We start from the raw sequence: 15,638 nt of genomic DNA, 5'->3' as shown, positions 1-15,638 counted from the left end.
CCGATACAGATTTCCTCCTGCAGACAGCTGCAGTGATAGAGGGACAAAGAGTAGCAGCTGCAGAAAGAGCTCGACAGGAGAGAGAGCTAACCGAAGCTGCAGATAGAGCTAGACAGGAGAGAGAGCTAGCCGAAGCTGCAGAAAGAGCTAGACAGGAGAGAGAGCTAACCGAAACTGCAGAAGGAGCTACACAGGAGAGAGGGCTAGCAGAACTAGCAGATAGAGTTAGACAGGAGAGTCAGCTAGCAGAAAGGTACAAACTGGAGAGAGAGCTAACAGAAGCTGCAGATAGAGTTAGACAGGAGAAAGAGCTAGCAGAAGCTAGGGCCAGACAGGAAAGAGAGAAGCTGGAGGCAGAAGAAAGGGAAAAGAGAGGTAACACAGGACAGGCTGTGAGGCCGAAAGAAAAGAGTAGCCTTGGACAATCAGGATTAGAAAGAAAGAAATCAAAAGACTGGCTTAAAAAGTCAAAGATAGCTCTCTTAACTGAGGCTGAAGACTCAAATGCATCAGATGAGAGCTGTGAAGGTGAATCAGAATTTGACACAGACGGGGAGAGAATTGAGAGAGACGGAGCACAAGCTCCAAAAGGTGCTAAAATTTCCCGTTGCCGTACCACAAACAGAAAACCTGGGAGTACAAATACATCACCCAGAGTTACTAGACAGAGACAACAGGCTGACACAGGGTCAGGTTTCCTTAATGCTCCTAAAATAATGATTGGGGAGACAGCTGTTTGCAAACCATGGAAACGGTCTGATACCTGATGTCCAAATGTTGCTTGAATTTACATATGGCACTCATTGGCCTCTGTGTAAGGATGAATTTGTTTTCCCTGATGCAACGGAGGATGGCCAGTGGCCGCAAGTCAGACCTATGAGTGTTTGGATGAACAATGAAGCTAAAACAGCAATAACAAAATGTGCTAAGACGCAGTGTGATTTCTCAGAAGTGGTTGACTGTGTTCAAGGTCTTAATGAGGGTGTGCCTGAATTTCTTCAGCGATTTATGCAAGTGTGGGATAATAATGCTGGAATGAAACGAGAGGAGAATGCTCTCTTTGCCATTCACATTTTGCTGCAAAATATGAAACCGCAAATTTCCACAGCATACAAACTGTCAGCCCCAGATTGGCAAAGAATAGGTTGGAAAACAACAAAAGGCAAGCTGATGGATATGTACAGGAGTGGTATTTTCACTACTGAAAAATCCACTTCTAGGTCTAAACAGATGGTGCAACAGGCACCGTATCAGAGTGGAGAGCAGCCCACACACAGAAAGTACAACAAAAAGAAATCAAATTGTCGCAGATGTGGAAGAAAGGGACACTGGGCCAAAGAGTGTCAAAGTAATCCCATAAATCCAAACCAGCTTCGCCTCACATACGAACCCCAACAGGCGCCGCAATATTCTCAACAGCCGAACCCTTACTCTCCTCCTCCCCATCCTCCTCCTCCTAACACACACACACCTCAGCCGGCTGCGCACACATCGCAGACATATTACAATCAAGCATAGGGAGGCCATGGAGAGATAGGATCAGAACAACCAATTCACATTCAAGCTGCAACTATTCAAATTTCCAAAAATCCCTCTGAGGATCCAATGATGTCAGTTCAAGTTAATGGTAATAATGTTGATATTTTGGTGGACAGTGGAGCAACTATCTCCACAGTAAAATCTTCTGAGCATGTGTGCACTCCGACCTCTAGATTTATCACAACAGTCGGAGTCTCTGGCATTCCTAATGAAGAGCCATTATCACATCAAGCTGGGATAAGCGTAGAAGGCACAAATGTACAGCACTCTTTTCTGATATCTGAAAAGAGCCCAATTAACCTCATGGGGAGAGATTTGCTTTGTAAGCTCCATGCAACAATTCACTGCACCCCTGAAGGGCTGTTTTTAACTCTACCTGATCACAGAGCAGCCCAAGCATTTCAGTTTTTGCAATCCACTGTTGATTGTTTGTACTGTTGGACATTGCCAAATTTTAACATGTCTTCTATGTTCACAGTGCCCAACATTCAGAAAATCGCCACAACATCACCAGCATGTGCATCATTGATGTCTGCCATGAGGCCTCTCCTGACGTGTCATTGCACAGCAGCCTTTAACCCTTTGGAACAGTATAAGGTATTGGCTAATGATTTCCTAAACAAACAAGAGGGGTTGGAGAATGAGCAATGTTTGTTTGTTGGTCCGCAGGGGTGCGCTATTCCAATCCGACTGTCTGATACACAACATACACTGTATGATGTTAAAGATTCATTTCCACACATCACTGTAGCTGTTGCGCCCGGAAAAGAGGCAAAACATCTTGGTAAAATGGTGGATCGATGCCAAGCACTGAGAAGAGCTGTAACAGCCTCTCAAAACCAAACAATAATACACTTGGGCGAGGAACTGTATTTGTTATCATTAAGTGAGAACACTCAGTTACCAGAGAGCACATTTGTTTTGTTTCAGCCACCTCACCCTGCAGAATATGGGCCTCCATCAGAGTTATCAGAGGTTCCCTCATATTTATGGGCAAAACATAAAAATCATGTAGGTTTTGTGAATTCGGCTCCACCTCATAAAGTCACACTCAAACCAAATGTCACATTGCCGGCTATCAGACAGTACAACTTGCCTCATAGAGCCATTACTGGAATTGAAACAGTTATTCAATCTCTATTGGATCAAAATGTACTGGTGCAAACTTCCAGTCCATGCAATACACCCATTTTGCCCATCCCAAAACCAAATCGTCCAGATGAATGGAGATTTGTGCAAGACTTGCAGGCTATTAATAATATTGTCGTGCCCACAGCTCCCATTGTGCCAGACACTAATTCGATTTTAGCCTCGTTACCATCCAATTCAACACACTACACAGTCATTGATCTATGTTCAGCTTTTTTCTCTATACCATTGCATCCAGATAGCCAGTATCTGTTTACATTCACGTTCAAAGGCAAACAGTATACATGGCGGCGTTTGCCACAGGGTTATGTTGAGAGTCCAACAGTGTACGCAGCAGCGGTAAAAAGAGACCTTGATGACCTCCACTTCCCAGGGGGTTCAACACTTCTGCAGTACGCAGATGATCTTTTGATAGCCTCTCCATCCGAGGAAGCTTGTCGAACTGATTCAATCTTGCTCCTGCAGAGGTTAGCTGAGTGTGGACATAGAGCATCACTGCCCAAACTGCAATTTTGCCGATCTGAGGTCACATATTTTGGTCACCTCCTGAAGGATGGACAGCGCCTCCTATCACCAGAAAGGGTGAAACTGCTGGTCAACATGCCTCCCCCCAGAACTAAGAAGGGCATGCTTTCATTCTTAGGGATGGCGAACTATTGCAGACACTGGATTTATGAGTATGCGGCTATGGACTCTGTATTGCGAGCAGCCACACTGCAGTCAGCTCCCACTGCAGTTCAATGGACTGATGACATGCAAAAAGCTTTTCAGAACTTAAAGCATGCTCTCACCATGGCTCCAGCATTAGGATTGCCGGACTATCATCAGCCGTTCCATCTACACGTACATGAGAGAGAAGGCTTTGCTACAGGCATTCTAGTACAAAAACATGGGTCTCACTACCGCCCTGTTGCATACTATTCGTCTCGACTGACCCCTGTAGTCCTTGGTATGCCGGGTTGCCTGAGAGCGGTGGCTGCAGTTGCTATTCTGCTTGATAAATCCGCTCCCATTGTACTGGCTCATGACTGTGTCGTGCACGTTCCGCATGCAGTATTACACATTTTAAACACATCAGCTACTCAACACATGACAGCAGCTAGACGTTCAGGTTATGAGGCAACTATCCTTTCCAGCCCACACATAACTTTAAAACGCTCACCCCCCCTAAATCCAGCCACTCTCCTTCCACTGATTGACACAACTGAAATTGAGCATGATTGCATTGCTACTATTGATATGTGTACATCACCAAGGCCAGACCTATTGCAGACACCAATACCTAACTCTGAGATGATTCTTTACACTGATGGGTCAGCTAGCAGACCATCTGACAATGTTCACCTAGCGGGCTATGCAGTAGTAAATGATTGGGAGGTTTTAGAAGCACGAGCTCTGCCTCCTGGCACTTCAGCGCAGGCAGCAGAACTATATGCTCTCACTAGGGCCTGTATTATCGCTTCTGGTAAAACTGCCACCATCTACACAGATTCACGATATGCTTTTGGTGTAGCTCATGATTTCGGTCAATTATGGAAAATGAGAGGGTTTGTGTCATCGTCTGGCAGGCCATTACAACATCATGCGTTGGTAAATGACCTGCTAGACGCCATTATGCGCCCGTTCCAGCTTGCAATTGTGAAATGTGCTGCTCACAGTCAGGAAAATGATCCTGTTTCACGAGGAAATGCAATGGCTGATTTCGCAGCCAAACAAGCAGCAACTTCCTCTTCCTCCATGGTACGTCAGTGTGCCTCCACACAGCCTGTCCATCCATTTTCGCTACCCTCCGTTAATGATGTCGTGATGTTGCAAAATCACGCTGATGATAAGGAGCGTAGTCTTTGGTTGAGAAAAGGTTGTACAGTTGATGCGGAGTCTAGCTTGTGGCTCCACCCTGATGGTCGACCAGTTTGTCCTCGAGCTCTCCTACATGTTCTGGCACGTGTTACACACGGACCAGCACATGTCGGAAGAGGGGTGATCAATGATGTTATTCGCTCACAATGGTTTGCACCGGGTATCACACAGGTCTCACAAACTCTTGTTGAAAATTGCTTGATATGCCAACAGACCAGAAAACAGAACAGCACTGTGCGACATGACCATTTAGAACCCCCATCAGGTCCATTTGTAAATATGCAAATAGTTGTTTTGTTTTTTTTACACATTCCTAAATTATCCAAATTAGTTCTCTCCTAACTAACATATGTCTATTTTTTATATGCCTATTCACATATGCCCAGTTGTCAAGGCTACAAGTATTTGTTAGTCATAACTGATCGATTTTCAAAGTGGGTTGAATGCTTCCCAACCAGGAAAGAAGATGCCAGAACTGTTGTGAAGTGTCTTCTAAGGGAAGTAATCCCAAGATTCGGGGTGCCACAGGGAATAGATAGTGACAGAGGTCCAGCTTTTGTATCACACATCACAAAGGGACTGTCAGCTATTTTAGGATTCAAGTGGCAGTTACATGTTCCTTATCACCCACAAAGTTCAGGACAAGTTGAAAGGATGAATGCAACTATCAAAGAAAGACTGACTAAAACGGTAATGGCGACGGGTCTGAAATGGCCTGACGCCCTACCTCTGGTGTTGTATTCAATTCGAAGTGCACCAAACGCAACCACAGGACTTAGTCCTCATGAAGTGTTGATGGGGAGGCCAATGTCCACAGGGACAAGCCCCCCTTTAACTCCACACAAAACTACCTTGCTCTGGACGGATGAGTTCATGACTGATTATGTGAAAAAACTAACAGAGATTTTGAGAAAATATCATTTGCAGGTATCCGAGAGGCTCCCCAAACCATCAGAGGAACCAATTTATCCTTTTAAGGAGGGTGACTATGTACTAATCAAATCTCTGGAAAAAGTGTCTTTGTCTCCTAGGTGGAAAGGACCGTACCAGGTGCTGCTGACAACCAGGACAGCATTAAAGGTTGAAGGAAAGGCAGAATGGATTCATGCCACAAGGTGCAGACTTGCCCCCCCAGCTGCCGGAGAGGATGTGCAGGTCAATTGCAGGTAATCAGACGATTACTCATATTTTCACTCCTGCTAGGTGGACTGGGCCAAGTTACAGGTCTGAAAGTTTCAGGAGATGGAGAGCAGGGAGGCTTCTCTGCTCATGATACAGTCGTAGTTACAGAGTCCTCAAAGAGGGGGTGTCCTCTGCGGGAGAGCCCTGGAGAAACAAACCAGGTAATAGACTCTGAATGCAAGGACGGAGTAATTCATTTTTTGAAGCTCAGTAGCAACAAAAATGCACATGAAACTGAAAAACAAGGTGATGATGTTGCTAAAATGGAGCCAGAAAATACTGGAGGTGCAGCACCTTCAGCTCTGTCTCGTACAAAACGAACTGTGAACTCTGTTGTTTTTGAGTGTCCCACTGACAGATGTGAAGAAAATGATTGCTATGTTGCAAGACCTGACATCTTTATGAAGAGAAAGTGGACGTGGGCCACCTATGATAAGAGGTTGGTGGAGACGGAGTTAATTAAGCCAGGAAGGATGAAGGTAAAATTCACACTCGAAGTTCCTCAACTTGTACCTCTGGAATTATGGTGTTTCACTAAACAACAACTGGATTCTTCCCCTGACTGTAAACTATGGGATATTAGTTATCCAGAAAGAAAGGGAAAACCTAAATTTTGTAATGCTGATGCAAGGTATGAAGATGAATTTGCTTCTCCCTATTTCCTTTTTGCAGCGGCCAAAGACCAAGATGATGCTAAAACTGAACAGATTGTGCAAGACTTGACTAAAGACAAATCTCAACAGCCTGTTGAGCCAAAAGTAAATTCGGCTATTAGTCTTATGATTGATTATGCACGTGATCGTAATTTCAGTAATTGCTGGCTGTGTCAAAATATGCCTAGGTCAATCCATTCTCCTATGCTTAGTCCAATTCCATTCACCAAAGCTGACTATGAAAAGTCCAATTGGAATGATTTGAGTTCGAGACTTAATGATGATGCAGATGATTGTTACACCCCCACCTATCCAATTGACTCTGTTAAATCCGCAGAACATGCTGACATTGCACGACATGTTGCACAAAGTATTAATGACCAATATTTGCCAGCAGGGTTTAACCACACGACCCTCCTCCGTATTATCCACATTCAAATGTATGTGAAACTTGGTTTTGAGTATAGAGTCCAAGTTAGTCTGACCCAAACAAATTGTTCGGAACCTCCTGAAGGCAAGGTGTGTGTTCCTCAACCGTACACCTCCACTATTTTGGCTGAAGCTCTAGTCTATGTGCAACCATGGACTGGAAGTATGTCAATAGGGTTAGTTAAAGTACAGGTGCGGAACTGCACAGAGCCTCAGCAAAGTGAGCAGACACCCCTGAGGGACTGTTCAGTTTATTTGCCCCCTGTGCCCACTCATGCACTGCAAAATGTTCCATTGTGTTTCCGAGGAGTAGGGTCAGGGCAGGAGGAGTTAGGACAGAGCAGTTGTAATACGGTAGTAAATGTCACTCTAAAGCAGTCTCCCCTGCCTGAGAGAGTGTATTTAATTTGCGGTGACAAAGCTTATTCCTGCATGCCGTACGAAGAATCAAAAGGTATTTGCTATTTAGCTTATTTGATTCCCCTGATCAGGAAAGTAGATGCCTCAGAAATAGCTTCACTGTATCCTCCATTGCATAGATACAGGAGAGAGTTAAAATCCTCCCAACGTGTCATCAGTGTTCTTTTACCCTGGTATGGTGTTTATGTGTCCCAACAGGAACTTGCATCTTTATCTAAAGTCTTAGAAAGTCACCTGAATGCCTCCAGTAGAGCTATGTTGGCTGAACATAAGGAGTTACAGGAAGTCAAAACAGTAGTTCTGCAGAACAGAATGGCTCTTGACCTCCTGCTTGCATCACAAGGTGGCACCTGTAAAGTTATAGGCTCTGAATGTTGTTCTTACATTTCTGATGCAACAGCTGAAGTGATGGATATGGCACATGAAACTGCATTAGGTATAAAGGAATTACATGTTAACCATGGGTTTAATTTTGGAGATTTTTCAGGTATCTTCGGGCCATGGGGGTCCAACCTGATCAAGCTTTTGACTACACTGCTGGTCATCATTCTCCTCCTCATCCTCCTCTGTGCCTGTATGAGTTGGCTGATTAAGCTGATGGTGAAGAAGACCACTAAATCCGTCATTCAAGCACCCCAGGTGTGTACAACTGTTGACACAAATGTTAACAATAATGTGACAATGAGATATTATGATTATCGAGGCTTTGAGGAGTGGATACAGCGTCTTGGGCTGGATGACCTCTCCGTGGAGGATGATGACGAGGAGGAGGAGACCTCAGGTCTGTAAGCAAAAGTATTTAGTTTAATGAATCAGGGAGTCAGATAGTGGGAGGCGTGATGTGTCTGAGTGTTAAACTGAGGCAGATGCGTATCACCTGCTGTCTGCAGATGAAACTCAGAGGCTTCTGTGTGTTCATGTACTCCTTGTTTTATTTTCGTTTCAGGGTTTCATTGTTTTAACGATTCCAGATTTTATTGTGTGTTCCAAATTTCAAAATAACTATTAATCACTTTAATCATTTTTGTTTAATGAAGTACAGTTAAACATTTCTCTAGTTTGAATAAGCAGAATCATTTCTTTGTGTAGTTTATAGAGAATGTTGTGTGTGATTTTGATTTCATAAATGTGTATTTGAATGCAATAAAAAAGAAAAAAACAACTGCAACTGATGAAGAGGATGAAACGGATGATGGATTCAAGGCCACCATGCGTCGAAAGTGCTAGTAACCTCTCCATGGTGGTGACCCTCGACTGTACGTTAAGTACATGGGTTGAAGACTCGTCAGTGCATAAATCAAATGTGTGACAATGATTAAAATTGTTAATGTGATTTAACTTTTCCTTTTCAGGGATGAAATGAGTATTTTGCTGTATTGCTGTAATCACATGTGTATGTATGTACCACCTTTCAAAGTGTAAGGTTTCCTAATAGGATAAGATAAGGTAAACCATAGGTCTTGTTACCTCCATACCATCGAGGCGTGGCCTTAAGTGCTTTGCTAAACTAGGAGTAGTTAGCACAGGGTTCTTGTTTGCTTTTTCAGGATCTTTAGGGAAATATAGCTTCTGTGAGATAGGTGCATGTGACTCATGACGTCTGTCCTGAGCTCCTTTAATACTTCAGTATTATAGGGGTTCTTCATTCCTTTGAGGGTGAGCTTCACAACTGCCCTTGTTGGCCGGAAGGCAGAACTCATGTGTCATGTGACAGAATAGGCATATGTGGTACATAAGAGGGGAATTGTTATGATTTGCATGAAATGTTTTTCAATGATTTTCATGAAATGTTTTAAATTCATTTTATTTTTCCCTAGGGACATTAATTGTAACGGAATGATGTTACTGTGAGAGTTTATGTTTTCAATACTATTTGATTTGTCTTATGTGACTTTTGTGGATTTGTACGGTAGATGCTGCTTCTGTTCTGAGGTACTCCGTGGGTAGTCTTGCCACTGTAATGTCTAGAGTATGGGTAGTCAGTATTGATCTCCTGATCAATAAGAGGGGATTGTTAGGGAATATGCACTGGGTCAAACTAGGCTGTGCGGTCATCGCAAGGCCTCACCAAATCTTGAGTACAGACACTGTCTCCCCTTGAGATAGTGGTAAACAGTGAGTCTGCTCCTTTTGGGGAAAACAGGAGGCATTCTGATAGTGTTGCTATAGCAGCCGAGGTCAGATATGTGTTTGACTGTTTTCCCTGGATGGAGTAGAGGCAACTGCAGTCAGAATTTTGATATAGTGTTGGATATAGGACAAAGGTCCTGAGTGTTGTCTAAGCAATGTTTTGTCTATAGACCAGTACACTAAATTCTGTATATTGTAGATGCATTAGATCTGTCCATATTTGGGCATGGCTCAACCCTGGACGTTATCTGTGTGGGTTATAGTCTATTCCCGGAGGAGAGAAGCCTCAGAATTGAAGGAAGCTTCAGGCCATGTAATGTGTACTGATCATTCGCTCATTTCTCCTTGATCAAGTAAATAAACCTTTTTCAATACAAGACATCCTGGACTCCTGTCTACACTCTCTCCATTGTTATATGGGCTGCATAATTAAAATCTCTATCACCTTCCAGACATATTTCAAGACATACAAAAATAGTCCGTAAGAAAGTCAGAATACCAATCCAAATTCTGAAATACTTATTCTCCCTGATTGAAAAAAACCTAAATCTATAAATATGCAAGTAGTATTAATTTCACAAGCTTAACTGTTGAACACATGTCTCCATTTCACTGAAAACTCTGTGCTCAATGTACTGACGACTTCACATTTTCACATCACACCTGTGTTTATTGCATACTGGACCACCACTCAGTACTAACTAATTTGTGATATCACAAATCTGAAGATTTAAGGTGAGTACAGACAAACTTTCATCTTTCTGCAAATTAATGTGAAAACAGCCATCTAACATACATGATGTATATCATTCTGCACATGAAGTTCAAACATTCATCATATGGAACAATGTGCAAGGAAAAATGTGCTATGTTGTAATCCTTAAGATTTCAATCCTGGTTAATTTGGCGAGTGCAATTTCATAATACAGCAAACACTTATTGGGCAGCTAAAACAGGCAACTGGGTATCTGTTTGCAGAACAACCAACAAAACTGACTGCATTTTAAGGAAACCTACTAATTCATTTTAGACACATTTATAATCAACTATCACTTTTGGTGGTAACTATGGTGACAAATACAAAGCATTTCCTTTGCTGCTTTACTATAAAAATCAGCATATATTTCACCATATATGTAAATATAAATATATAAAAATAAATATATATAAAAAATATTATAAAAATGTGGTTTGACTTAATGAAGATATTTTATTATATTGTTATATAGTTATGTTGGACTGTAACTTCTAAATCATTTACTACATTATTTATATAAACAGATGTAAAACATAAATAAAAATAAAAATAGTGTCCCACCTAAAGAATATTACTGGCTGCTTGAATCACACCACATTGTACTGGAACTCCTATGAGCCAGTAAAAATAAGCAGAATGTCACTGAGGGAACACAAGGGAATAGAAAGGAAAACACAAGTTTTTGTGAAATCAGCTATTTGTAAGATTGCCAGTTCTTCCTCCCATATATAATTAGGTATAACTCTTTTCACTGTCCTTTCTATGTTGTTTGTTCAGGAAACCAGCCTGCCTTCAGGATTCAGAATTACCTGGAGCAGCTGAAAAAAATCACTTATTCACACATGCGCACACACCAGCATATGCAGATAACAGAGTTACTGCAGACCTGCAAGACAATACAAATTCTCTGACTTGTGAACGCAGCACAATATAATTTGTACACACATACACATGTGACACACACCTCACCTCACACTAAATAGCGTACTGTAACATACAGTAAATGTACTGTTCATTTGAAGCCCAATATATTCTATTCTATTGAGTTTGACAGCCTGCGCATGCACATGTGTCTGCGTGTCTGTGTAAGTAGGTGATGAGCGAAAATGGTGGTGTGCCAGTATAGATGTGTGTCTGTATGGAGAATGTGAAACAAAAATAAAAACCTATGAGCAACAGGTGAACAAAATACAAACATGTAAGTTAAATGCCAAGCTTTGATTTTCATTGAGTTTCATTGTGTGTGTGAAACTTTGTTTGTGCATTCTCTCAATAAACAGCACTGAGTGGAAAGACTGATGCACTGATTTTCGACATTGTTAAAATGGAGGGGTCGAAACTATCATTTTAAAAAGTGGATGGGACTTGTCCCACCTCCATGGGCAACGGCCATGCACGTGTGTGCAAGAGAGAGAGAAAGATTGAGACATCAATCAATCAATCAATCTTTATTTGTATAGCGCCAAATCACAACAAAGTTATCTCAAGGCACTTTACACATAGAGCAGGTTCTAAACCAAACTCTTCAGGTTTTAACTTTAAAGAGACCCAACATTCCCACATGAGCAACAGTGGCGAGAAAAAACTCCCTTTTAACAGGAAGAAACCTCAGGCAGAACCAGACTCAGAAGTGGGCGGACATCTGCCTCGACCGGTTGGGGTTGAGAGGAGAGAAAGGAAGGATAGAGGAGAGAGGCACAATGAAAATCAACAATGGAGCCAGATGGTCCGGGACTGGAATCCGTCATCCGGTCGTCTACAGGCCCAGATTACCTGTAGGACGAGAAAGCAGAGCCAGAAACCAGAAACCAGAAACCAGAAAGACAACTTCCGGGGAAGAAGTTTAGGTTATTGAATGCATTAATAGAACATGAGTGTTAATGGATATAGATAGATAGAGAGAGAGAGAGGGAGGAGGAGGAGAGAGAGGCCCGGTGCATCATGGGGGTGGGGGTCCCCCGGCAATCTAAGCCTATGGCAGCATAAGTTAAGAGCTCAAAGAGCCCTAACTATAAGCTTTATCAAAAAGGAAAGTTTTTAGCCTACTCTTAAATGTAGGGAGGGTGTCTGCCCCCCGGACCAAATCTGGAAGATGGTTCCACAGGAGAGGAGCCTGATAGCTGAAGGCTCTACCTCCTGTTCTACTTTTAGAGATATTAGGAACCACAAGTAGACCTGCATGCTGGGAGCGCAGTCTTCTAGTAGGTACATAAGGTACTATCAGTTCTTTGAGATATGATGGGGCCTGACCATTAAGAGCTTTGAAGGTGAGGAGGAGGATTTTGAATTCTATTCTGAATTTTACGGGAAGCCAATGCAGTGAAGCCAAGATGGGAGTAATATGATCTCTCTTTCTAGTTTTTGTCAGAACACGGGCAGCTGCATTCTGGACCAGCTGGAGAGTCTTTAGAGACTTATTAGGACAGCCTGATAATAATGAATTGCAGTAGTCCAGCCTAGAAGTAACAAATGCATGGACTAGTTTTTCAGCATCATTTTGAGACAGGATATGTCTAATTTTTGCAATATTACGCAGATGAAAGAAAGCAGTCCTTGAAATTTGTTTTATATGGGAATTAAAGGACAGATCCTGATCAAAGATAACTCCTAGGTTCCTTACAGTGGAGCTGGAGGCCAGAGTAATGCCATCCAGAGTAATTATGTCGTTTGATAGTGAATTTCTAAGGTGTTTAGGGCCAAGCACAATAACTTCAGTTTTTTCTGAGTTTAATAACATGAAGTTACAGGTCATCCAGGCTTTTATGTCCTTAATGCATTTTTGTAGTTTAGATAATTGGTTAGTTTCATTAGGCTTTATTGATAGGTATAATTGAGTATCATCTGCATAGCAATGAAAATTTATTGAGTGATTCCGGATAATGTTTCCTAAAGGAAGCATATATAAGGAGAATAGTATTGGTCCAAGCACTGAGCCTTGAGGAACACCATATCTAACTTTTGTTTGCATGGAGGATTTATCATGAACATTTACAAACTGAAATCTATCAGATAGATATGATTTAAACCATTTCAATGCGGTTTCTTTAATGCCAATTAAATGTTCAAGTCTCTGCAGCAGGATTTGATGGTCAATAGTATCAAAGGCAGCACTAAGGTCTAACAGGATGAGGACAGAGAGAAGTCCATTGTCTGATGAGGTTAAAAGGTCATTAGTAACTTTCACCAGTGCAGTCTCTGTGCTATGATGAGCTCTAAATCCAGACTGAAAATTCTCAAATAAACTGTTACTATGGAGAAAGTTACACAGCTGATTAGCAACTGCTTTCTCAAGGATCTTAGAGAGAAAGGGAAGGTTTGATATCGGCCTGTAGTTGGCTAGAACCTCTGAATCAAGAGTAGGCTTTTTAAGAAGTGGTTTAATTACAGCTACCTTAAGCTGCACATAAAGCTGCAAATGCAGACCTGAAAGACGATATGAATTCTCTATCTGTTGCACATGCACACATTAATTTTTCAATATACAAATACATAAATACCACACTCGGACGCACTCATATAAATTGTATTCATCCTTAAGCAAAATACATGAAAATGGCACCATCGGGTAAACAGTTGGATAAAACTACAATTTGAAGCCACGGCATGAGATATTTTGACAGGTGGAGGGCAAAAAAAAAAATGCAGTTTTAACACTAACTTGGATGTTAAAAATGTATTCATATGCACAAACACAAAATTTCCTTACTTTACATTTGAATGCATTTCATCAAGCGCAGGAGTAATGCGCAGCTCAACAGAATAAGGTCTTGTAAAGATAAAGATAAAGATAAAGATAAAGATAAAGAAGATAAAGAAGCTTCATTGTCATTGCACATAAGATACAATGAAATTTCGTTTGGCAGCAATCCTTGTAGCAGTTACAATCGGTATAAATATAAATAAATATGTATTAAATAAATAACAACATATCTAAAAATATGTACAAAAATCAAGTAACAACAAGAACAAGAACAAGTTAAAGTGCAGGTAAAATTGCAGTATGTTCATTGTTCCTGCGGCAGTCTCTTCACCGCCATGGGGAAGAAGCTGTGTTTGAGTCTGTTTGTACAGGCTTGCATTAATCTGAGCCTGCCAGACAGGAGTCTGGTGAACAGAGAGTGACATGGGTGAATGGGATCATTCTATATCTTTTTGGCCCGCTGGAGGAGACGTCTCGAGAAGATCTCTATAGGCGTGGGAGTGGGGAGCCAATGATCCACTTAGCTGTCTTGATGACTTTATTCAGCCGCCTCTTCTCTGCTGTAGTGCAGCTGGCTTACCACACTGTGCATCCAAAAGTAAGGACACTCTCTATTGTGCAGTGGTAGAAGTTCCTCAGAAAAGGTGGAGGGAGTTCGCTCCTCCTCAGCGTTCTCAGGAAGAAGAGACGCTGCTGGGCTTTTTTGATGATGTGGGTGGTGTTCACAGTCCAGCCCAGGTCCTCTAGATGTGCAGGCCGAGGAACTTGAAATCCGTGACACATTCCACCTCCTCCCCGTTGATGCTCAGGCCTGAGTGCAGTGTGGTCCTTGACTTCCGGAAATCAATGATGATTTCTTTAGTCTTCCTGGTGTTGAGGTTGAGGTGGTTATCACTGCACCAGGCGGCCAAAGTCTGGACCTCCTTTCTGTATGGTGCCTCATCATTGTTGCTAATCAGTCCCACAACGGTCGTGTCGTCTGCAAATTTGATAAGGGTGTTGGAGCTGTGGATGGCAACACAGTCGTGGGTGTACAGCGTGAACAGTACTGGACTCAGGATGCAGCCATGAGGAACACCAATGTTGAGGACGATGGTGGAGGATGCCCAAGTCTGTTCGTCAGAAAGTCCTTGATCCACAGACAGAGGGGGTTCCGAGTTGCAATATCTGCAGTTTGTTGATCAGTCGGCTGGGGCTGTTTTCTCTGAAGTTGGCCTCTATCTGCTCTCCTCTGCTCTCCTCTGTTCAGGCCCACCCTAGCCTTCCTGTAGGCCTCCCTGTCTCCTGACCTCAGTGCTTAATCCCTGGCCTGGAGCAGTGCTCTGACAATAGCGTTGAAACAGGGTTTTTGGTTGGGGAATGTTTTGATCTGTTTCCTTATTGTTACATTGTCCATGCAGAAGCTGATGTACGATAGTACAGAGAAAGTGTGGAGCTCAATGTCTAGTTGTTCAAAGAACTCCCACATGGTGTCCTCAAAACAGTCCTGTAAGGATAGTGTTGCCTCTTCAGTCCAGCACTGCACTGACTTGTCCTGTGACTTAGATCTGCAGTTGAGAGGCCTGTAAACTGGTGTCAGGAACAGGGACAGATGGTCTGAGTGTCCGAGATGGGGACAGGGAAGGGCTTTGTAGAAGTTGTTCATTGGGTTAATTTACAAAACATATGTATTTACAATGTTTACACAGTTATCTATTTACATATTTACATTTACACAGTTATCATTTACATATTTGAAATTTTTAAAAGTAAACTCAAAACCTACCTGTTCAGCCTGGCTTTTGATCAAGAATGGTTTATAGTATTTTTTAATTTTTCA

The 15,638-nt window shown here is 42.2% G+C and overlaps 1 protein-coding gene across 1 annotated transcript; it reads left to right on the top strand.

Moving 5' to 3' along the window:
• Nucleotides 1-504: 504 nt before the first annotated feature.
• On the top strand, nucleotides 505-14,566 carry LOC128376898 (uncharacterized). The gene is made up of 8 exons (XM_053336752.1): nucleotides 505-688; nucleotides 2,018-2,136; nucleotides 2,470-4,428; nucleotides 5,580-5,628; nucleotides 5,752-5,891; nucleotides 7,431-7,584; nucleotides 7,720-7,806; nucleotides 14,442-14,566. Exons 1-8 carry the CDS (start codon nucleotides 505-507, stop codon nucleotides 14,564-14,566), a joined length of 2,817 nt encoding a protein of 938 aa, XP_053192727.1.
• The last annotated feature ends 1,072 nt before the right edge of the window (nucleotides 14,567-15,638 follow it).

This window comes from Scomber japonicus, chromosome 17 (assembly GCF_027409825.1).
Source record: "Scomber japonicus isolate fScoJap1 chromosome 17, fScoJap1.pri, whole genome shotgun sequence".
NCBI classification, from domain to species: Eukaryota; Metazoa; Chordata; class Actinopteri; order Scombriformes; family Scombridae; genus Scomber; species Scomber japonicus.
This window is presented reverse-complemented; position numbering and strand designations above follow the sequence as displayed.